The 23,683-nt window shown below is 38.4% G+C and overlaps 1 protein-coding gene and 1 long non-coding RNA gene across 4 annotated transcripts in view; one reads left to right on the forward strand and one right to left on the reverse strand.

Moving 5' to 3' along the window:
• Positions 1 to 23,683, reverse strand: part of Pcsk5 (proprotein convertase subtilisin/kexin type 5) — a 416,016-nt gene that overhangs the window by 247,412 nt on the left and 144,921 nt on the right. For all 3 annotated transcript variants that reach the window (XM_003472222.4, XM_013155069.3, XM_063249684.1), the window contains exons 6-7: positions 10,226 to 10,314; positions 6,457 to 6,629 (exon numbers count right to left, since the gene is read on the reverse strand). In XM_003472222.4, coding sequence (XP_003472270.2) covers positions 6,457 to 6,629; positions 10,226 to 10,314 — 262 coding nt within the window. The remainder of the gene's footprint in view (positions 1 to 6,456; positions 6,630 to 10,225; positions 10,315 to 23,683) is intronic.
• LOC134476222 (uncharacterized) lies at positions 17,065 to 23,303 on the forward strand. The gene is made up of 2 exons (XR_010047798.1): positions 17,065 to 17,827; positions 19,784 to 23,303. It is a non-coding gene; the product is annotated as an uncharacterized LOC134476222 (long non-coding RNA).

Consider the following 23,683-nt stretch of genomic DNA (forward strand, 5'->3'; position numbering starts at 1 on the left):
ACTCTGCAGAGAATCTTGTAGGAATTAATCATGCAACTCTCACAATGCTCCTTTATGTTAATTATTAGCAAGCAGCTCCACTTTATAGAGAAACAAACTGATCTTCAGAGATCTTAATTAACTTGAATGTGGAAGAAAGTACTAAAACTCATATTTCAAATCCAGAGAGTCTGAATCCGGAGTGTGGGCACCTGAACCACCACACAAAGAAACATATGCTAGTAATACAATTCTAGAACACTAAGCAAAAGTAATGCAAGTGTGAACTCTGAGTAAGTTACTGAAGTCCACATAACAAATTGGCAAGCCCTTATGTATTCCTTCAGTCATCCCTTTTTTCTTCCCTAAATACCAGCAGAAAATCAGATACTGTTTTGAATACCTGGATCCAGTAGAACAAGCAGTCAGACTTTATACTTTCACCAAAAATAATCAGTAAGGTGAGGCACGCAATAAACGTAAGGAGGAGGAGCAACCGTGGGAAAGGAAAGCGCTCTGACAGGCTGGCGTGTGTGTGTGTGTGTGTGTGTGTGTGTGCTCTCTTGGGTGCTGGAAGAAGCAGGCAGATCAAGTCAGAATAGAGTGCGAGGAGAACCACTGAGTTGTGTATGGAAGGTCACTGTGACCTTGACGAGAACAGCTTCAAATGATCACTGGGGCCGAGGCCTGTGGCAGTGGCTTCAAGCCATCATGAAACCAGAAGAGCTGCTAAAAGGCACGTGTGGACAATGTTGTCAAGGAATTTCATTCTAAGAGAAAAAGAAATATGGCAGTAACAGGAAGGACACACAAGACAAGCGAGGAATTCTTTACCCAGACTTTTAAGATACAAGAATTAAGCACATGAAGGAATTCTGCTAATGGATCGTAACAGAACTGAAAGCAAAAGTCTGATAAAAAGAGAAAAGCAATTGATGAGAAAGGTGTTTTGATGGGACACAGAGCAATGGGGTCCAGTGAACAAATGAAGAGGTGGCCTTAGGAAGAAGATGAACAATAAACTGACCACAGTGGCAGGAGACAAGTCAGAGAATGTGGCCAAGATAAAGAGCGGGGACAGGACAGAAGTGCCAGCATGCACAGGAGTTACTAGTTTTCTTTGAGGCCATATTCTGTTTTTTAGCTATGCTGGGTTTCTTTTTCTTTTAGAACAGAAATGATAAGATTATTGTGCAGATTAAAAGTCAATCATTGATCTTTAGTGCACAGATCACTGACTACAGTGTCGGATGGTAAATGCTGCTCATATTGATCTTATTATTACATTATCACTAATTATATATAGCTGGACTCATGTGATCTGAACACTTGAATTTAATTTTATACCTCCTTGGCATGCAGTCCTTGTGAGAAAGGAACAAGTTATCAACTGTGATTTGGTTAGTTTAACATAGTTTCCCTAATAGAATTTGGGCACATTAATTCTAAAGGAGCTATAAATTGAATCAATTCTGATTTTGTTAAGTCTCTGAAAGCAGTGTTACATTCTATTGAGTCAAACTCTTACCTTACAGCAAACAAATAGAGAACATTTTGAGATTCAATATTTGCTGCATTTTTGATTAGCAAGCACAAGAAATGGATGCAATCAATATGTGGACCCCTCAAGCAAAATGTATTTATTGCCTCTGTGAAAATCTTTCTTGATACCTGAGCTTCTCTCTCCAGCTGCCTGATCTCTCTGGTCATCACTCCATTGCTGCCATCCAGGCCTGTCTCTCCTGGACCACCTCAATCTTCTCTCTGCCTCCATACACCTTCCCGACACAGCATCCTGTCTTCACAGCAGAAATTTACAAACCTTTCCATTGAGTCAGCTAGGTACTGTATCTAAAACCATTTCTCTCGGTTACAGAAGAAGCCTCCTCCCTACCCCCCGGTTTAGAAAAGCCTGCACACTTCTGCAGCCCATCTCTTCCTGTTCCCTTTCTGTTCATTTTGCTCCCCATGCCCAAGTTAGCACTTTATTCCAGAGAGACAGCAAACTTTTCCTCCACAGGGGTCTTGGTCTTTCTGTTCCTTCGCCATAGAGTTCACATGAGTTACCCAGAATAATCTTGAGTGTCGCTGTTCGGTTATCAGCACCTCAAAAAGGATGCCTTGCAGCTCAGTCTTCCTGCAAACACCAATTTCAGTTCACTCATTACAGTTACTCTCAGCTGAAATCATTCTAATAGTCTGTATGAGTGATTGCTTTCTGACTTGTTAGGGGAATGCAGTGCTTTTTAAGAACCACATATAAACTTCACGTCTTCTTCACCTCTTTATCTAGAGGAAATAGAAAGTCGGGTGTTCACTGAATTTAACAGGAGGAATAAATAACTTCCAGGTCCTGACATTTTGCAGAAGATTGCTAAACCTCAACAGCCCAGAGTGACTTCTGGCTGTCATGAAAATTTTTGCATAGCTAACAGAAGAGAATGCTTCTTCAGTCATTTATTCCTCCATCCCTTAAGCTACTCAGTCAATTCACCACTTATGTATTTCTTTGTTACTCTCTTAAATCTGACTTTGTGTATTTACTCTATTTTCTATATGTTTGACAATGTGCATTATGTACAGAAATAAATTAGAATGATCTCAAAGAATACAAAGTGTAGTACCTCACTTCGTGCTTGATAACAAAGTAGGGAAAGGTTCCACATTCCTGGAAGAGACGAGCTAATATTCTGTTTCACAGTGATACATTATATATTCATACATATTTAGAGAAACACGTTTCAGGAAAATAAGAGCTGAATTCATGACCATGAACATGGAAAATTGAAATGAATTCTGTACAGTGATGGACGATGATTTTTCAAGGGCAAGGAATACATTACATATATTTCAGGTCTGTATAGACAGGGGAAGAAGAAAGTACAAAACACTGCAAAGTTCAGAAAGTCTGCCCTAGCGCAGGCTTCTCCCCGCTACCAAGAAGAAAGTACAAGACACTGCAAAGTTCAGAAAGTCTGCCCTAGTGCAGGCTTCTCCCCGCTACCAAGAAGAAAGTACAAGACACTGCAAAGTTCAGAAAGTCTGCCCTAGCGCAGGCTTCTCCCCGCTACCAAGAAGAAAGTACAAGACACTGCAAAGTTCAGAAAGTCTGCCCTAGTGCAGGCTTCTCCCCGCTACCAAGAAGAAAGTACAAAACACTGCAAAGTTCAGAAAGTCTGCCCTAGTGCAGGCTTCTCCCCGCTACCACCAATTCACGCCAAGAGAAACGCAATGGATTCATCTAGAACTCTGAAGGTGGACCTGGTCTAGAGAGAAGAGAGGGGCTGAAAACACATCTAAACAGTTTTTTGAAAAGCTGTGATCATTTTTTTGAAATTAATGCCTTTATCCAGCATTTACTGTATTTCAGGGACTACATCCACTTGTGATAGACATTCTATCACCCAGAGGACTCATAGCATCTCTCCGAGTGGTATTTATTATCGGCCCAATTTAGAAGAGAAAACGGAAGCAGAGAAGGAGTGCGAGCCACAGAAAGCCAGAGAAGTAAATGACAGGCACTGTCCTCAAACGCAGCCTGCCTGGATACCTCTGTGAGCTCAATACCTGCAACGCTGACCAAGGGATCCTGCTTCACTTCGATGGGGCCACACTGCTTTCCCCATATTTAGATGAGCAATGATTACAGCCAAAAATAAACTGCTCTTTTTGAGACTTATTTCTGTATTTACTAGCCCAATTGTAAACATTAATGTTTCACCTTAAAACCAAATACATTTAGATTGAAACTTTGAAAGATTCTCGATGAAGTATCAAATAAATGATCCCCCCACTTGACTCTATGCTAGGGATTGAACTCAGGGCCTCATACATACCAAGTATGCATTCTACCACTGAGCTAAACCCTCAGCCTCTAATTATAGCATCTCTAAACTTCAAAATCCCTAGAATGATGCCCATGGGAAATCATTAGTTATAAAACCAATGTGCAGAGGTATAATATGTTCCCAGCTGATATGCTAATGTTTGCAAGAGTGTGGAAAGATTCAGGCTTTACTGTTAGCAATGCCTAACCAGTTGGATGGAGAAATCTATTATATATCGTCTTCACACATTTTTGTGTATGTTCCAGCACAATAAGCAGAGCTTTACTTTATAATTAATGAGTACAGAGTAATTTTTCCTCATCACTTATTTCTAAATACACTGTTCCTATGTGTTTTAATGGTTTTCTTGATGTGGTCTCTAACTTTCACTGTTTTTTTTTTAAATTCTTCTTTCAACCAAATTTACTATACACATTAAGATCCCAGTTAAGATTTCCACTGGATGATCTATTCTCCAGCAAAAATGAATTAAGGAACATTTGGTTTATGTTGCCTACTTCAGCAGCAGTCCTGTTAGTCTATTAATAACACTAGTTGTTGGGTATGGGGCATCCTTCACACGCAATGTATACTCACAAGGCTATGTGCATCGTGAATATATGTATTTCTCTATCAATGAAAAATTTCATATTTCTCTTTTATTATAAGTGTTGTACATAAAAAATTTGAGGTAAAATAGAAGGAGGTTGGTTTACTTAACTAACTTGAATGATAAGTCCATTACTGGCACTGGGATCAAAAATAGTAATTTATAGTCTATCATTTTGAAAATGAAGTCATCAGATTATTGGTTTTAAGGCACTTTGAAAGGGAAATTCTAGGCAAGTTAAAACATTATCCTACAATTTAGAGGGCTCTAAAGTAGCTGAAAATAAACAGAGCTGGAAAAGCGCATGTCCTCACCAAACCCAAACTATTACTTAGGAATGACTACAAAACAAATATACACAGATATTCCTTGTTTAACAATCCACCTGTTTAATGACTCTTCAGGCTTACAACCTGTCTTTTTCTGTGCAGTTATGTTCATCTTGTCTATACAGCATAAGTGTCTTCCTATACAGTATATCTTATTTATATAGAATTGTAGCTTTTGCTAATTGTACTGTATAGTACTAGTTTTATGTTCTGTTACACATTATAGTACTGCATGTAAGAATTATGCAAATTAAAGCAAAGTTATCAAGTTGGAGTTTTCTTTGACCATTTTCTTATTCTGAATATTTTAATATATGTACCATATAGAATTCACTTGGTGACCAACTCACTTAATGACCTAGTCACTGGACTACACTGGATCTTTAAATGAAGAATGTCTGTTATTTTTTCTTCTAGTGTTATTTCAGAATAGCCAAGAGGCAGCTTAGTTCAGACTTCTATCACCTCTAACCCTATCCTATAAAGATGTGAGATACACTGTCATTTTTGTTCCCATTAATCAATTTACAGCATCCTGCAGTTTTACATCTCAGCTGAATACCTAACAACTCTGTGGTTAGCATCATTTGTCATACAAGAGACTGGATTCAGCAGACATTACTGAGTACTTACTAAAATTTCAGTAGGTTTTGCCAAGCCCAAACAGACAGGTAGGGCACCAGTTCTGCTCTCTAGGAATTTAAAATTTAGGGAGAAAGTTTCACCCAGAACTAACTCTGCTATCAAGAACATGTGGTAAGGACCATGCAGCAACAAAAAGAATGAGGAGCCTAAGTTTGCTTGTGGTTAATTCTAATCTAGGCAGTGAGACATTCGTGGGGAAAGTTGACCTTTTAGTTGAGGCTTGAAGGTCAAAGGAGCTCTGGCAGCAGTGGGTGTAGTGGACGGAGCAGGGGTTCACAGGGAAGGCAGGGTGTGTGACAGGTAGGAAGGGTAGGGCAGGCTCACAAGGCACAGAGATGGGAAGAGATGAGGAAGGAAGGGCAGTGTGGGCCAGATCAGTGACCACCTGCAGCGAACAAGTTTTAATGTAAGCTCTAAGCACTCAAAGGTCCACTCAGGAATAAGAAAAAGAAAAACATCGCTAATGGCGTGCTTCTCTGCCTTTCCTCATTAAAAGTATCAGCAGTCTTACTTTTATTTACTTTAAATCAGACAAGAGTTTTTTAAACCTGTAATTCAAAATAGACACTTTTTTTTTTTTACATTAAATGATGCAGTCAGTTTTTTGGAGGAGAATGAGCAGTGAATCTCAGCAAAAATCAGGAAAATGATGATGGATTGAGATACCCACCTGTTTAGGGAGACTGGGAGCCAGGAGAAAGAAGAGCATTGTGCTGGGAGAGAGGGGAGACTAAGGAGGGGTTCAGTGCTGGATGATGCGAAAGTGTTGGCAGCTACACTCAATCTCTCAGCCCCACGAATTTGCTGTTCTAAATGCAAGATTGACATGTTAATGAACACAGCCCCTAGGCCCGGGAATACACCTCTGTTCTCAGAGGCGTTCTCCAGCTCCTAGTGCATCGAGAACAGAGACTACTAACGATGCCAAGTGGTTCCACTAACTTTCTGTTAGTGCCGGCTCAGCCCGCCAGCTCCACACGTTCCTCCGCCCTGGAGGATGGGATGTCTACACTTTCTCTACGGAGAATCGTCACCTTAGATAAGCCTTGGTGCTCGTAAAACCTACCATTCTAACACCATTTTCAAAAGCTTGCCGGGTGAGGGGAGCTGGCCCGTCCACGGTCTTCCCGTCGTCGTCCGGGCCCCAGCTGGCACTGTATATGTGCACATGCTGGGGGTTGAAGCTGACTGACTTGGCTTCCACCATGTCTGTGACATCTCCGTCCAGCATTCTCACCCCTGCAAGACAGAAGGGATGGCGAGCTCAGGGCAGGAGCTCCGCTGCGTGACACCCAGGAAAGCCCGCCGTGAGGCTGCAGAGGGTAAAAATGTATATTGTTAATCTACAAACAGCACATTTTCCCTGGTAAAAGGATAATGTACACTTTTCAGAAGATATCTCAGAAAGCAAAGAAGTCATATTGCATGTAAAAGCGAAAAGCTTCTTCCAAACTTTTAACCCAAGGTCTTAAGCTCCAAGCTCCTAACTCTTACAATACTTGCCATAATCTATCCCTTCTCTTCATCCCTCTCTTAAGCAACTACTAGGTGGAGAGATTCTCAAGCAATCCACCTTCCCCAAATTGCTTCCTAGTGAATGACTTGCACCCCGAGTTGCTGTACAATAGTCTAGCCTCAGCAGTCTTACACATTTGGGAAAGCTGCCGAGTTGAGTTGGTCTCATTTCCTCTACATTTGATATTAGCTCTTAATCTGAAGATTGATGTAAACTTTATTTTTTGTGAAGTTATTTACAAGTCAAATAATAAATGGGAATGCATTTAACACTTCAAACAGTCCTCAAAGTGTTCTTAGCAATGTTTAGTCATTAATCTTCATTTAAGTAGATTCCTACAAGACAGACAGAAATTTATCATGAACCCTGAAGTAGACATGAAGACTCTCAGAAATGAATTCTGTGCTGAGCCAGGAGTGGTGGGGTACATGCCTGCAATCCTAGCATTCTGTAAGGCAGATTGAGGCAGGAAGATCAGTTTCAAGCCTAGCTGCAGCAATGCAGCAGGGACACATATAAGAATTTTCTAAAAGGGGCTGAGGATGTAGGCTCAGTGCAAATGCCCTGGGCTTGGGCTGGAGATGTGGCTCAGTGGTAGATTTCTTGCCCTGCATGCAAAAGGCACTGGGTTTGATCCCTAACACACACACACACACACACACACACACCCCAAAACAAAACAAAACAGGAAAAAGCCAGGCTTTCTTTTTTCCCTTTTATTTTGGAGACTCACAACAATAAATTATTTAATTGTCAGGTGAACATAACTCTCCTCAGCTTAAACTACATACCATCATTAAAATATTATGTCTTTTACAGGGCAAACTTACTCCTTTTAAAATCTTGTTATTACAGTAGGACTTCAGCTTTTCACTAGTTATCAACAGACAGAAATTAAATAGTAGGACCTTCTGTAAATCTGTCTCCCTACTTCCTACTGTCTGTCTTTAATTTTCCTCTTTATTTATAATTTGGGTTTCTTTTCTGTGCTTGTGAAAAAAAATTTAGCTATAAAATTTTCAAATAAAGAAAAACAGGATGAACAATGAGTACATCTACATCAAATATTCAATAATTGTTCAATTTTGCCTAATTTTTGCCATCTAAAACCAGACATTAGGTTGAACTCTTTAAATTCCATGACAGATACCAGTTTTTAATATGTTTTACAAAAAAAGGAAATAAGCCCTTACAACATCCAGCCAACAGTGAACTTTCTCCAAACACTGTCTTTCTAAAGATGCTGCCTGTGGTTTTTATGTCTCCTGTCTCTTCCTCTAGACTTCTGGTATCTATCTATCTATCTATCTATCTGTCGATATATCTATAGATATGTGATATATAACAGTTTGCACATACTGCTCAGTTATTGCAAAATTTTGTTTTCTGACTTTTAAAGGAAGATGTATGTTGACAGGTGATGTAGAGAATTAAAGTTGTGAACAAATCTCTAAAATTTATGGAACACAAATTATACTGAGAAAGTTTATTTTGGAGAAAATTCAGGACACTACTCTGCTCATGCTAGGTACTGAGTAGCTCCTGGCATATTTCAATTTAATATGAATATTCAAAATAGATCTGCATGTGCTTAAGTGGTTACATGAACTGCTTCATCTTACTTCTCACTTACAGGCATAAAGTGAAACGATTTGACCAGCAGAGCAAGGTCTATCCCAGATAATGTTCCTGCTATCTCCAAATGCCAACATGTGATTATCACCACAACACTTCAGTCAGTCGTTATATGCATTTTATACAAAGTACATGAAAAATAACATCTGCTAAATCATACTTAGAGGCCCATGACTTTCTGATTGGAGATTCACAAGTAAGGATTTCACCATTTTGTTATGTTTTAAAGGTAAAAGCAGGCTGTTTTTTCTTCATTTAACTCCAAGCCTTCATGCTTCAGACCTAAGGGGTTAAATCTGTAATTCAGCATGATCTTGCTTAGAACATATTAAGTCATCGCCAACTGTTCATTCCTCAATGCAGGTGCTGTGAAGCTTGGTCAGCGTTTCATCTGTGAAGTCACAAGTTCATTCCCTTGGTCCTCCAGAGTCAGCAGTAGGAGGGCCGGGATGGGCCTGTGAGGCAGCTGCTGGGGCCACCTGATGCCTCTCCCTGGGAAGGACATGGCCCCCTGCACCCTTGATCTTCTCAGGGAAAAACCATGGTCTCCTTTTTTAGCATCTCCATGTCCTCCACCCAAGACATGACGGATACTGCAGGGTACAGCTAATTACTGGTTAACAAATTGTCAAAGGACAAAACACAGGGTGAAGTCAAGCAAAGAGGTCACATTTACTGTGACTGACATTCAAGGTAATTTTAGAAAATCTTTTCTTAGCACTGCTATTATATGCCATCGCCTTCTTATCTGTGGTCTCACTTTCTGCAAATTCAGTTTGCCAAGGTCAACTAACCAAAAATATTAAATGGCAAATTCCAGAAAGAAACAATCCATGTTTTAAATAATTCTTATGGCAGTACAGTTTCATAATTTTTTTATTATTAGCTGCATAGAGCTTTGGAAACAATGAAGCCAGCCTGGTTCCAGAAGTTTCACTCATCTTACGATATCCTTTATTGGACCCTTGCAGAACACTTTTAAGCCAGGCAGAGGGTCTATACAGAATACTTTCCTTCCCTTTGTAAGTGACTGTGGCACTTGGCTGTCACTTACAAAGATGATTACAAATAGTAAAGTTTATTTTTATCAACACTTGGATTTATACTGCTCTGGGTGGCTCTTTAAACGTAAGTGTGTTTGAGTTTATGAGAGAGAATGAGTGTGTGTATGTGTGTGTGTATCCTGGATCCATTTATGGACTATATTTGTGGTACTATAGCTACCTTATATGACTACCAAAGGCGATTTTACCATTTGCCATTTTAATTATAATTACAAGGACCTCCACATAATATATTCTCTGCTTTGAAAGAACTTCAAAATGCTTTTCTCCTTAGAGATATTATGGTCTGATGTGTCTATTGCTACTTTCTTCCTGCCCAGGTACCAGTTGTAGAATTTTGGCACAGACATCAAAGACTCCCATCTTTACTATTAAGTACAGCAACATTTTTTCCTTCAAGCCCGTTGCACAAAGTATGTTTGCAACACATTAGGGGTACTCCACTTGTGGTCCCTAACTATATTTAGTGACTGTTAACCTAGTGGCTTTGCTGTCAGTAACAGTCAAGCATTATTATGCAAAGATATGCCCATCTTGTTTAAAAAGAATTCTGGAAATCAGTTAGCAGAAGGCTGCCTGCCTGCCTCCTATCTCTATGCACTTGAGTCTCTTTTCCATACCTCCGATCTTGGCGTTGAAAGCGATTCCAACAGTACAGTGAGAGTTGTTTGCAGCGGCTGCCACTTCTCCAGCACAGCGGGTCCCGTGCCTGCGGGCAGAACACACACACTCTCTAAAGTAAGATGCTCCTCTCCCCAGGGACCCCACATGTCACCGCCACCACTCAGACTTCAAAGTGGGCAGGGAGGCCTCCAGCTGCTGGTTTCTAGAACTTCCTACCCAACCTCATTTAGGTTGTTTATGGCAAATTCCTAGCACTTAATTATGCTGTTTTGGATCACATTTTGTTAATATTTAGATGTTTGTTTTTGCTATCTTGTTCTCTCAACTAGAAAACCTTGAAAGCTAAAACTCAGCCCCATTTTTTGTATCTGCCAAACATCTGCTGACCAGTACAGCGGCCACCAGTCATACACAGTGTCACGCCTAGAAAGGTGGCCAGCACAATATCGTCTCGATTTTTAATTTTACTTAATTTTAAATTAATTCAAAAGCTAATATTCAAGTATGAGAAAAGTTAGCAGTGTGGGTATGAGATGCTTATTAAAGTATAATTTTAGATAAAGTCAAGTTTTCCAATGAAGAATTTCTGTCAAGAACAGGTCATGCTGCATACACTGAATGGAGAAGATTTTGTATAAAATGAATATACACTAACAATTTTTATACGAATTATACACTTAATCTCAGTAAAATATATTTTCAAGCTTTATTGCATGTGTTTGTTTTTACCCCTTTGTTTCTTTTTAAATGTGGCTATAAGATATTATTTCTCCCCAAAAGCATTCTCTTGCAACAACACTTCTGTGTCTTGATCAGAAAAATCTTACAGCTGAAAGGACTTCTAAGATCATCCTGTTTGAAGACGCCAAATAAGTTTCAAATACAAAGAACAATCTATTTAGAAGTAAACATTTCAAATCCAAAGCCTTAACAGTGTGTTAGAATGTTCTAGTGTGACCAAGCCCAGAGCAGGAAGATAGTTATCTGCCACGGCTCCAGAAGAGAGAGGAAACAACCAGTGTAAGGAAGCTCACAACAGCTGGCTGCCCGCTTTGAGAGCTGAGCTCATTGAGACATATACAGAGATCTGCTAACAAACTGGTGATAACTGTGAGGGCCTCATTTCAGGGCTTTTTATGGCACAGCTGCCTTGGATTGCCCTGTCATAGGATATGACTACCACCTATGCAACTGTGAACAAGTTGTTGCCTATGACTGGCCCGGGTTTACACAAAGGAGACAGGACCTATTGCTTTGTTCACTGAGTAATGTCATACATATTTTTTTATACAAACATCAATATGTATCACTTTAATGGTCACTAATACATTCCATAAGCAGTATATATATATGTATGATGGACATATATCTATCTGAATGTATACACACATACAGTGTTATCTCTTACACAATTTCTATTCCTGGAAATTTTACACAATTTTTCACTAATATTAACAAGGATACTAAGAACAATCTTGAAAACTATATATATATATATATATATATATATATATACATACATACACACACACATACACACACATATCTATAAACATATATATATATATATATATATATATATATATATATATATATATATTAATTTAACACCTGGAGATAAATTCCTAGAGGTAGAATTATGGTACCAAAGAGTAAGAATCTGTTGAAACCAATTTGCAAAAAAACAAAATAATTAAAAATATTACAAAACTTTAAGAGTTTTGTGCCTGGTCAGAGAGGACGTGAGGTAAGAGAATTCAAGCCAAGCTGAACAACACTGAAGAATGCAGAACATATGTGGATGAACTCTGCACTCAGATCTTTGTGTATTAGATTTTCACTCATTTTTATCTTGCCCAATTGACATGTTAAGTCACTGTAGGCTCCTTCCAGCCACATTTGATATTGAATGTCTTTTAAAATATTTATTCATGGGGGCTGGGGATTTAGCTCAGCGGCATAAGCGCCTGCCTTGCAAGTAGGCAGTCGTGAGTTCGATCCCTGGTACCGATAAAAACAAAAAAGACAAAAAATATACATATTTTTTCATTATTTCTATTTCTTGCTTGGTGAATAACCTTCTCAGCACCTTTGCCCAAATTTCTTGTTTTCCTGACAAATGTGTTGCAAATATTTGTCTAAGTTTGGAACATATCAATGTAATTTCATGAATTTTGGATTGTCCTTCAAGTATTTAATTTTGATACACTTTAATTACTTGTCCTTCTAGTATTACTTTGTCCATCAGAAAAAATGATTGACTGTTAAAAGAACAACTATTTTTTCTACAAACCCCAACCCTCCAGTAATAATTTCTCCCCGAGCTTAACAATTACTGTGACTCTTCCTCAGGCTCTTACTGCACATGACCACATGATGTAAGTTATTTTTAGCTAAACTTCTAACTTCCTTAGTGAGGCCACTATTCTCACTCTTCATGGATCTGTTATTAATTAATGCCAAACAGTACTAGACAACTAGGGCTTCCATTTTTTGTAATTTTTAATTTTAAAGAGAAAAAAAAAAGCCAATCAAAACAAAACAGTGTAAGTGGTACATGATTTCAAAGCAAAATAGGAAATCAACAATGGCTACCATAACACCTTTTGTTGTCTTCAAAAGAGCTGTCCATACCATGAGACATAAGAAAATCAAACAAAATAGAACAGAATAGAACCAGTAAAAACAAAACAATGAATACAATACAGGACTTCAAAACAAAATAATAGTAAATCCAAAATAGCTACCATAATATATGTTGTTGAATCAGCTGCCCATGCCATCAGATATAATAAAATCAAACAAGACAAAGCAGGATAAACCAAAAAAAAAAAAAAAAAACAATTAAAATGACACAGGCCTTTAAAACACGGTACTAGGGAATTAACAAAGGCTCCCACCTTCAGAAGGAGATCCCAGAGATATTACACTGCACACTGCTTCCTCTGGGATGATCAGATTGCCAGTTTTTGGCCTGCAAAGTGAATGAAACACTGAACCCTACAAGCATCAAGTTGTATTTCACTTCAGTAGCTATTATCTCAGCCTGTGTTTCTCCAGATCAGCAGGTAGCTCACGAGGCAGGGGATTCTGGAGAGGCTGGCATCTGGTTCTCATCTCCTCGGCTGCATGTGGTGCCGACTCACAGGAAGTGGCTGGCTTCTTGTTCTCTTCCTTGCTGCCCATGCCCATGAAGGGCACTGACCTAGGGCTTCTATTTTTAAATTCAGGTCCACTTTATGTTTTGATATTTTCAAATACATGTGGGTAGTATTTTGTTTCTATTTTTTATTTTTATGGGTAGTAGTTTGTATCAACTGATAACTTGATTATGTTATGACAAAACAACACAATGCATAGGAGCCAACTCTTTGAATTAGTGAAACTTACAAAATGACAATGATAATGATTAGTGGATATATATAAATTTCTATTTGCTGGAAAATGATGTATATTTTCTAATTGCTTTTTTCAACTGTTTATTGTGTGTACACTATATCGAACTTATTTGCTAAGCCATGAATCTGTTAATTTTTTTTTTTAGTTCTACCAACTTTGTTCTGTTTAGAATTGATTTACTGAGCTGGAACAGTGGCTCATGCCTGTAATCCCAGCACTCGGGAAGCTAAGGCAGAAGGACTGTTATGAGTTCAAGGTCAGCCTGGGCTACACAGTGAGTTCAAAGTTAGCCTGAACTACATAGCAATACCGTGCCTCAATATAAAATAAAAGAATTGATTTATTAAACTTGCTAGTGAAAAAAACCTTTAAGAATACGTAGCAACATTTTGTGGTTCTTATACTACAAGAAGTTAGGTGTCTAGGTAATATTTGAATTGTATATATTTCAGTACTTTTCACTGTTTATTTTTATTTTTTTGTTACTGGGGATTGAACTCACAACCTGGTGCTTGCCAGGCAGGCACTTATGCCATTGAGCTAAATCCCTAGCCCTTCTACATTCTATTGAGAACACTGAACATTCTGTAACACAACCATCACAACCTTTTGTTAGTCAAAAGCCTTTTTTGGTAGCTTCAGAAACATATTATTTTACTGTTCTTGAAAATAATTTCATTGGTTAAAGAATCACAATCTAGTGTCACTTGAAAGATACCATTCCACAGTCTTCTGGCTCCCATTACTCCCAGTGAAAGCTTAGCAATTGGGAAAAATCTGTTTTTCCGGACACTTTTCAAATCTGACTTTGAGTTTTCTATTGTGTAGGTTCATTAAGATGTTGTATGCATGGATTTCAAAAATTCTGTCTCCGAATTTCTGAACTTTTAGTTTAATGTCTAATTCCTCAGATTTTTTCACCACTATCTTTGAAACTGTTACCATCACTCCTCTCATCTCTCCTTTCAGAATCCCAACGAAGCATTTATTTACACTGATGGTACTGCCTTAAGGGTTAGGGTCAGGAACTGCCTTAATTTCTCTCTGTGCGTACATACAGGAAGCCCCTACAAAGAATGGGATCATCATGCACTGCTATGTGGGAAGGGTCCATGAGGCACAAGGAAGGAGGGAGACAAGGGGTTTAAAAGATTTAAAAAATGTCATATATATATACGAACCTACCATGATATATGTAATCATTATGTACTACAAACAGGTACAATTTTCTTAATTTTAAAAAGTTTCTGGCTGCATTTTGAATAACTTAATTCTGTATTTCACTTATCCTACCTGCACCAATATTAATCTGATATTCAACTGATTTATTATTTACTTCAATTATTTTTTTTAAAGTTTTTTATTTTATAAAAACCTGGTTAATTTGATAATCTCTTTTTGCAACTTTCATTTCTTTTTCCATGTAAATTATACTCAACAATTTTAGAATGTATAAATGTCATTCTATTATTAGGCTTGCTGCTAGATTATATTCATAGTGCCATTTTCCTCTGTAGTTTATGAATTTTCCATTTAGGAGGTGATACTGCTTGAGCTTTTATCTTTTTAAGTTCTTTCAAGCTAGCGTGGAAAACATATTTTCAGAGATTTAAATTGGCTTCTGCCATATATTTGGTGGTAAATCAACAAGGAACTGTTCAACTAAATTAAAACTTGAACTATGTAAGTCATATGAATTACAGGTGCAAATCTCTTAAGTGCTGTTAGTAGTTCTTAATGGATATTTATTTGCTTATTTCTCCTCCTTGTCCTATCTTGTATGCAGGCTGTCTCACTACATATAGATTGCACTTTATGAATTCTGCTTTATGTAGAAGTTCTCCCTCAAATCATTAGACTAAAGTTTTGTGCCTTGTTTTATCTGGGCTTTAAAATACACCTGGATGCTGACTAGACCTTGGAAAAGACATTTAGAGCTTCTTACAGCACTGAGCTTTCTCAGAGAAATTTTCTCAAGTGCCCCACCAGCTTAATCATGCACTAAAAAGTTCTTAGTTAATACTTTTGTAAAAGTTTTATATGTACTATAGCAGGAGAGATTTAATTGAATATATATTTTACCATATTACTCAAAAATTAATCTACCTTAGTTCTGTATTACTGAAGGTTAATACAGCCCTGCACATATAATAGGCATCATTAATGCATAATGAATGCCCCAGAGTGAAAACAGAGTGATTATTTCTCTACAAAGTTTACTTTGCAAAGATATCTGTACATGGCTCTACATCATGATGTAGTGGTCATTTTTCTTTTGTGAGACAGTGAAGCAGTGTGAGCTGAACCTTCAGTCTGCTGCAAACTCACATTTTAAAATATCACTTAAATAATATATTGCCACATAGTGTAATTGAGGGTCTAAGTGACCAGTTCAACTACATTTAAACCGTCTACATTTTTAAAATGACAATGATTGTCACCCACAAAAGTACTATTCTTTTTTTTTTTTTTTTTTTACTTTACTTGTTAGCTGGACTCTGTCATATTCCAACAAGAAATTAAGATGAACTACAGAACACCAGGTGTCATCATGACCTGCTTAAAGTTCAAGTATAGGTTTTTCTAGTCTTAAAGAACAAGTATGGGCAGCAAGGTGTCCATCCTTAGAGTTAAATACAAAAGTCAAAAATAAAAATTTATATTTCAGTTTAGAGACTAGAATACAAAAATACTATTAGAGTATTTTCAGCATAGTAAGAAAATATGATTAGATTTCAGTCCTGAAAACAATATATTATGTGCTTACTTATATGCACCTAGGTGTGAAGTTTACTAACCAAGCCAAACTAAAAGCTACTCCCTAGAACAGTATTCACTGATTGCATGCTCTGAATATTACCAAGAAATATTTTCTCACTTTCAGAAGATAACTCAATTATGTAAATTATAATGGATTTCTAGACAAATGGATTTGTAGACAAGAGAAAAAGAACAATATCCAAAATAAAGAGGAAGTAGGACATGGTGGCACATGTCTGTAATGCCAGTACTCAGGAGGCTGAGGCAGAATGATCACTATGAGTTCAAGGCCAGCCTGGGCTACAAAATGAGTTCAAGGTCAGCCTGAACTGCATAGTGAAGGACAATAAGTCTCAAAAAGACAAGAAAGGAAGGAAGGAAGGAAGGAAGGAAGGAAGGAAGGAAGGAAGAAAAAAAGGAAGGAAGAAAAGAAGCAAGGAAGGAAGGAAGGAAGGAAGGAAGAAAAAAAAGAGGGAAAGAAGTTGTGAACAAACCTTGAATTTCAAGGTTTTCTTTCTTACTGCTCTGCTTCTGGGACAGTGCCAGGGCCCCAGTACGTGTGAAACATTGTATTATGTAATTTTTACTTCAATATACCATTTTAGCTTCTCAAGAGCATCTGGAATTAAAGATCATGCCAGTCTAAAAAGACTGTTGGTTTTTCCTACCAATTCTCATCAGGGTTGCTGCAGTAAACCATTGTAATCAAAGGGCTGGAGAAGTTTGACTCGGAATAGGCAGGAAGTGAGGCCAGAGGGTGCCTGCTGATGTCTACGTACTTCTGGGAACACACATTAGACAAAGCGAGGGTGCAGGGCCAGCCCAAGATCTACTGTGTCTTGCGAGGTAACACAACGTGCACTCCTTCTGCTTCCTCCTCGTCCTCGGTCACACTGCTCACCAAACTTCTTTCCCTCTGTGTGGATTACTGAGGCTGGGAATTTATGTTATTTGCCTTCAGGGATTAAAAGCTCAGCAGTGAAGCAGAGACTGCAGGGCACAGGCAGAGAGGGCACCTCCTGCAGCTGCTGTTCTGCGCCCACCTTGGACGCCAAACTGACACCTGTAGGGAATCAAGCAGTGGAAGTGGGAGAAAGACTGCTCCCCATTTCCTCTCCATTGGGAACAACTGTCTCTGCCGGTTCGTGGACTCTGCCTACCCGCCACTGCCGCTGTTCTGACAGCTGGGCTGCTCATTCTCCCTTCTTTCTTGCAGGCTTTGATTTGGTATGAATTGGAATGAAACCCTGCATCTGTATCAAGAGCCTTCTCACAGGAGGAGATGACAGCGAGATACAGAGATGTTTTCAATGTGTGGTTCAAAAACCATCTTGGTGGCTGCCGTGTCATGCATGATTACAATACCAGCTTGCATTAGGACAGCTGCCCATTTCTCAGAGTACTGCAGCCTCACTGGACCCGTGCCTCCACCCTGTGAGGTAAGTAAAGCACAGCTCTTCTCCTATTTCACAAATGAGAAAATTCACTGTCGGTTGGTGATTGTAGTGCACAGAATGTGGCAGCAGGTGAACTAGACTAATGTCCCCCGCATTCTCCTATGACAACTCCCCACCACTCCGGCAGGACCTACAGGGTCAGGGCGTGAAGGCTTGGAGAGGCTACTGAGATATCAGGGCTCCTCTGTCTGCATCCCTACTCTGTGATAACGTTGGTGCTCTGAGGAACAGAGTTGGTTATTCTTTTACAAGCACTAAGGGCAGGATATTTGACAGTAGAACCTACTAGAAAGAAAATCTTTGGCAGACCCTCCACAAAACAATACTGGGCTTGATAGCCAGAAGCAGGAGAATCTGAGAAATGGCATGGAAAGTAGTTGAAAAAAGATTATCATCATGTGATGAGTGAAAATGTTACCAAAGCTCAAGAAAGATACTTGAGGGGGAAAAAAATTAAAATGGGAGAAAAAAGAAACCATCTATTTTACAGTGATCATGTTTGTGAATCAGTTAAGATAACAGCATCTGAAGTGAATATAGGTATACAAAGTGCATGAAGTCTCATAGCTACTGTTTTTTACTATGGAGGGAAGTGAGGCTGGAAAATTTGTTCAAAATAACAAATAAATTGATACATAAAATAACACAAGATTATATCCAGAGACCTCCTTCCTATAGCCTAACACTAAAAGAGTATTAAAGCATAAACTTTCAAATTGTAAAGTTTTTATACATAGCAATAGATATAATCAATCCTCCTCTGGCTGTCAGAAATTATATCCAATATTTTAAGGCATTAATAAAAATTGTTAACTGCTCTAATGTCTGACAGATACCATGTTGTAGGCCAGAAAAGAAACTGAAAAGCATATTTTATAGTATTAAATAATAATAGATCACTACTGATAAGTAGTATTATATCAAATGGAATCAAATATATCAACTAGTAAGATTTTTTTTTAAAGAAAGCAAAAATAATTATTTCCAGAGGGGGTTAAAAACACTGTCAGATACACTCAGTGCATGTAAAAACTGGTAAAAATCTGAGCAAAGTCTATAGATTGTATTATTATCAATTTCTTGGTTTTGATATTGATTACATAAGTTACCATTCAGGAAAGCCAGGCAAGGGGCACAGAGAACTTCTATGATATTTTGTAACTTTGTGCAAATTGATAATCATTTTAAAAATATATTAAAAATAATTATTGTAGGTGTCAAGAACTGGTAGTTATTTGTAGGATTAGCTCTGATTTAAGGATATTTCAGAGAACAAATAATATTGACAATAAAAAAATAAAATCAAAATAAAATGCAGGTGAGTTTGTACTGCGTTAAGTGTTTTCTTACGGCTTGAATCTTGTCCCTGTTTTATCCTCCTCACCTAGATCTTTGATATTTTTTCCCTTATTTCCAGCCACCACAACCTACAAAAATAGCTTATCCATGCCCACGTCTAAAACAACAAAGGGCTGGGATAGAGCTCAGCAGTACAGCACCTGCCCGGCAAGTGTGAGGTCGTGAATTTGATTTCCAATACAAAGAAAAAAAAAAAGCAACCTTTGATTGATTAGAAAATGCAGGAGTTTCCCGTACTTCTGCCTCTTTCTCCAGTACCACACTGCATGGAATGGCTAAGTACAGGCATCCCTGTGGGCATGTGTATGTTGACCATGGCAGGTAACAACACCCTCACTCACCATTTAGCCCACCTGTGATGGTTCACCTACATTGTGGACTTGGCTGAATAAAGAGATACCTAGAAAGCATGACTGGATTTGGATGGTGCTAATCTCACCAAGTGGATTAATCCCACTGAAGAGTTCATAGCTGAATGGGCTATTAGTAGACTGGGCCTGGCCTCATTGAGGGAAGTAGGGTAATGGGGCGTGACTTTGGAGGGTGGATCTATATTCTCTTCTTGCTCTCTGCTTCCAGGCTGCCATGAAACCAGCAGGAATGCTCCAGTGCCTCCTGCCCCTGCAGGGACATCTGCCTCACCTCAGGCCAGCAAGAAAATCAGCAGAACACAGAAGGGAGCCTCTGAAACCATGAACCACAACAAATCTTTTCTTCTTTAAATAGTGTAGGTCAGGTACTTTGTCCCAGTAATTGAAGGTAATCACTATATCACCCTTATCTTAGGTATCAACAACAAAGAAAATAGGGTACTGGGGCCCTGTTGATGGGGTATACTAATCATGAGTGGAGCACATTTTCTTAGCTTCTCTAGAGGTTAATACACATTTATAACTGGGAGCGGGGCACATTTTCTTGCTTTCTTAGAGGTTAATACACATTTATAACTGTCATGCTTTTGGGCTCCTGTTTGGCTTTAAATGATTAGCTTTCCATGTGATCCTTAAATACGTTTCTGTGAAATGAGATTTCCTAGGCTTGGCTGTGTTCTCCAATGCATCCATGATGGTATTCCCTCCCCTCTGGGCCCAGTAGGAGTTCAGATTCCTGCTCTTCATGTTCTTTAACCTCTTATCAGAGGGTCCTGGTTAGTCTTCTTAACTGTAGAGCTGAGAGTTTTCACTCCAAGTACTTGGAATTGAGAAACAGCTAAACTACATTTTCTACCATAAACAGAGCTCTATGAAATTGTTTGCTTTACACCTTGACTATCAATAGACGGAGATCACTCCTGTCTCCTAATTCACTTTAGGTCTGTTTTCAAATTCTTAGAAGTTCAGAAATGTTAGCTGGTTATGGTGGTGCATATCTAGTTACAGCAGTCTGGGGAACTGAGGTAGGAAGGTGGCAGGTTCCAGACCAGAGTAAACAACGTAAGAATTTAACAAGACCACGTCTCAGACAAACAAAACAAACAATAAAATAGGCTGAGGATGTATCTCAGTGTGAAGGCCCTGTAAAATAGGCTGAGGATGTATCTCGGTGTGAAGGCCCTGATTTCAATCTTCAGTAATATTATAATTACTACTATTACTACTACTGCTACACACATACTTCACAAACGTAGATCTGTTAGACCTGTATAATTGTTGTTTTGTTTTGTTTTTTGGTACCAGGAACTGAACTCACAACCTTGCGCTTGCCAGGCAAGCACTGTGCTGTTGAGCTGTATCGCCTGCTGGACCTGTACAGTGAAACTCTTCCCTGGGGCTGGAGAAAGTCTAATGTGATGCCTCTTGCCCTCTAGAGATCGGTCTGCTGTACTGAGACTAGGTCCTGCCTTCAGCCCACGAGAACAGAAACATAAACTGTTTGTAAGTAAGACATGAACTCTACTAGGAATACTCCACTAGGTGGAAATAACTAAAGTACTTGAGAAAAAATTATTTTAGTTAACATTATTTCCTCCTTCCTTGCCTTTTTTCCCTTCCTTTTATAAGTTCAAACACTTCACATGCTGTGTCCCAAGCATTTTTGAAGCTGGGAACATGCAAAATTGAATAATCTATGGTTGTGGTGCTCCTAGTTTCACAGGGAAGATTCTGAGTAAAGGGCTAACAAAATCTTTTCTCCTTATTTGTGGAAAAGTTATGCAGGTTGAACTTTCTAGCTCTGTTCTCCTTGATAGCTGGTAAAGGCGGGCTGTCAGCTAATGAGCAATATGGCTTAAAGGAAAAACGAGTCCCAGCTGGTAGCTAATAATGAACTAGGAGACCTGTACCAGGGCTGTAACTACCTGATGAGAGGTATCAGCTTCGAGCATCTGGGAGGAGACACTGGAGGAGGAGTGGGCCCTTCCTTGCAGGGCCCAGGAAGCTGTATTCACAGGCTACTGGGAGAAATAATGTTCTCGCAAATATGCATCTTCTAAGGAAAAGGAACTGTCAAACCCACCAGTATGGCTAATTTTGAGAAGGCAGCAGGACAGCAGAAAAGCACAGGATGGTTGCAGAATCCTGATTGTTCTTTTTAAGGAAACATAGCAGACATTGCTTGTATCACGTTTGCATCATAGACAGAGAGGAACCTCTGGACATCAACCTCTAAAGGCTTGACCAACTACGGTAATTGAACCTATTACCAGTGACAGGGGTTTTGCAAGACATTAAATAATTACCAAGTGTTATAGTGTACGCTCATCAAGGCTTATGTGCCAAGTGTTACAAGAATTTCTGCTTTGGTTGTTCTGGGTTGGGACTGGGCCCTGTAAAAATGCTTGGTATGCAATCTAAGCAACTTCTTTTCCTTACACTGGAATTGATTTTCCTATAATTTCACATTATCATAATTAAAGAAAATTTCATAATTAGAACTCAGTAAAGCATTAAATATGGAGTGTACACTGAGTGTATATGCTAAGAAATTAGAAAAAAAATCTATAAAGATAATGGAAGAAATGACCTGTATAAAATTTTAATTTTGATTTTTTGTGGTCTATTTCTTTCAAAATACAGTAGCTTTCTCTTCTCCAAATGTGTACTAAAATATTTCAACAACAGCAAAATAAGACACCAGGATGCTAGCATGTATCCTGAACAGACAATACTTCAACTTTTCCAGTAGTCCTGCCTATAGGTAAATTCCAATTTTATAATTATTACAATGATCTACCTACCCTGAATTAATGATATGATACCCATGACCCAAACTACAGTTAATTTCCTTTTCTGAATCATTTATTCAGTAAATATTTATCAAGTAACAAGCAGGATTTGAAGAATGTATCTATCATTAAGCATTCAAAAGTAGGGGAAGGGGACAGTACATGATATAGTTTCAATGAATTTTACTGGTCATAAAATTCTAGATAATAAAAAAATTCACAGGTTGACATTCACTTTAATATGTGTGGTTCCACTTGCTTTGCTAAAACAGATAAAAATACTTGTTTTACTCAAAATCTGTTAATGACTGGCTGGTACAGAAATGTGGTGTTATAAATGTATGACTTCATTCTGTTTGCAAGTGCTTTCAGATCCTAAGTAAATTGTCAAAACATTTTGGGAGATGTGAGTCTTACTTTGTAAGGAATGAGGGTTAAAATATGTGATTATTATTTAAAATATCTACATGATTTTATTTCTTTGGTGAACATAAAATACAAAGAATGAAAAGTAAAGCAAGCAAATCAATAGCTTAATGAATTTTCAAAAGAAATGGGATTTCATGCATGAATGAAGACTTTTGAGAATATCTTTAATCACATTCGAAGCCAAGCTGGAGAAGATTCCGAAGTACATGATCAGTAAAAGGGAAGGAAAATCAACAAGGACAGCGACAGTGCCTTTAAATCAGAATGATTTGTCAATAAAATGATTCCAAATGGTCGTTAGAGCAACCTATAAAGATTTTTACAAACTGAGTCTGTTTATGGCTCCACTAAAATTCAAATTTCATAGTTACAGAAAACTACAATTTGAAACATGATTCATTTTTGTTTGATGTAGGAATGACTCGCTGAATGCTCTGTTAGATCATAAACTACATGTAGTTTCATAATTTTACTTTTATTGTTTAAAATAAAGCATCATTTGCTGTATTCATAACAAGACTCTGGCCTTAATTTAAACGGATTCATGTCTAATGTTTTCTCCCCTTGATCCCTATTTATTGCAGTAATGAATCTTTCCAGCATGGCCTCGCAAATGAGGTAGGTGGTGGTGCAAGGGAGGAAATGAGGATGCACTACCTTGTCTTCAGAGGGCAGGAAGGGTAACACAGGCTGCGTGACTCTTATGACCGGAACTGGCTTGCGATTTTGACCGCCAATGTACACTGTGTGCAAGTTCCTTTCCGTATCTTAAAGCTTCTTTCTCAAGTCCCTAAAAGGCACAAGTTGTTTGCACCAAAACAATTTTCAAAGTGCTGTTCTCCCAGGAATACAACGTGAGAACAGAAAATGCCAGGCCCTGAGCTGCG

This window comes from Cavia porcellus, unplaced genomic scaffold (assembly GCF_034190915.1).
Source record: "Cavia porcellus strain 051 isolate PalLab524CR breed Dunkin Hartley unplaced genomic scaffold, mCavPor4.1 scaffold_1, whole genome shotgun sequence".
Taxonomy (NCBI): Eukaryota; Metazoa; Chordata; class Mammalia; order Rodentia; family Caviidae; genus Cavia; species Cavia porcellus.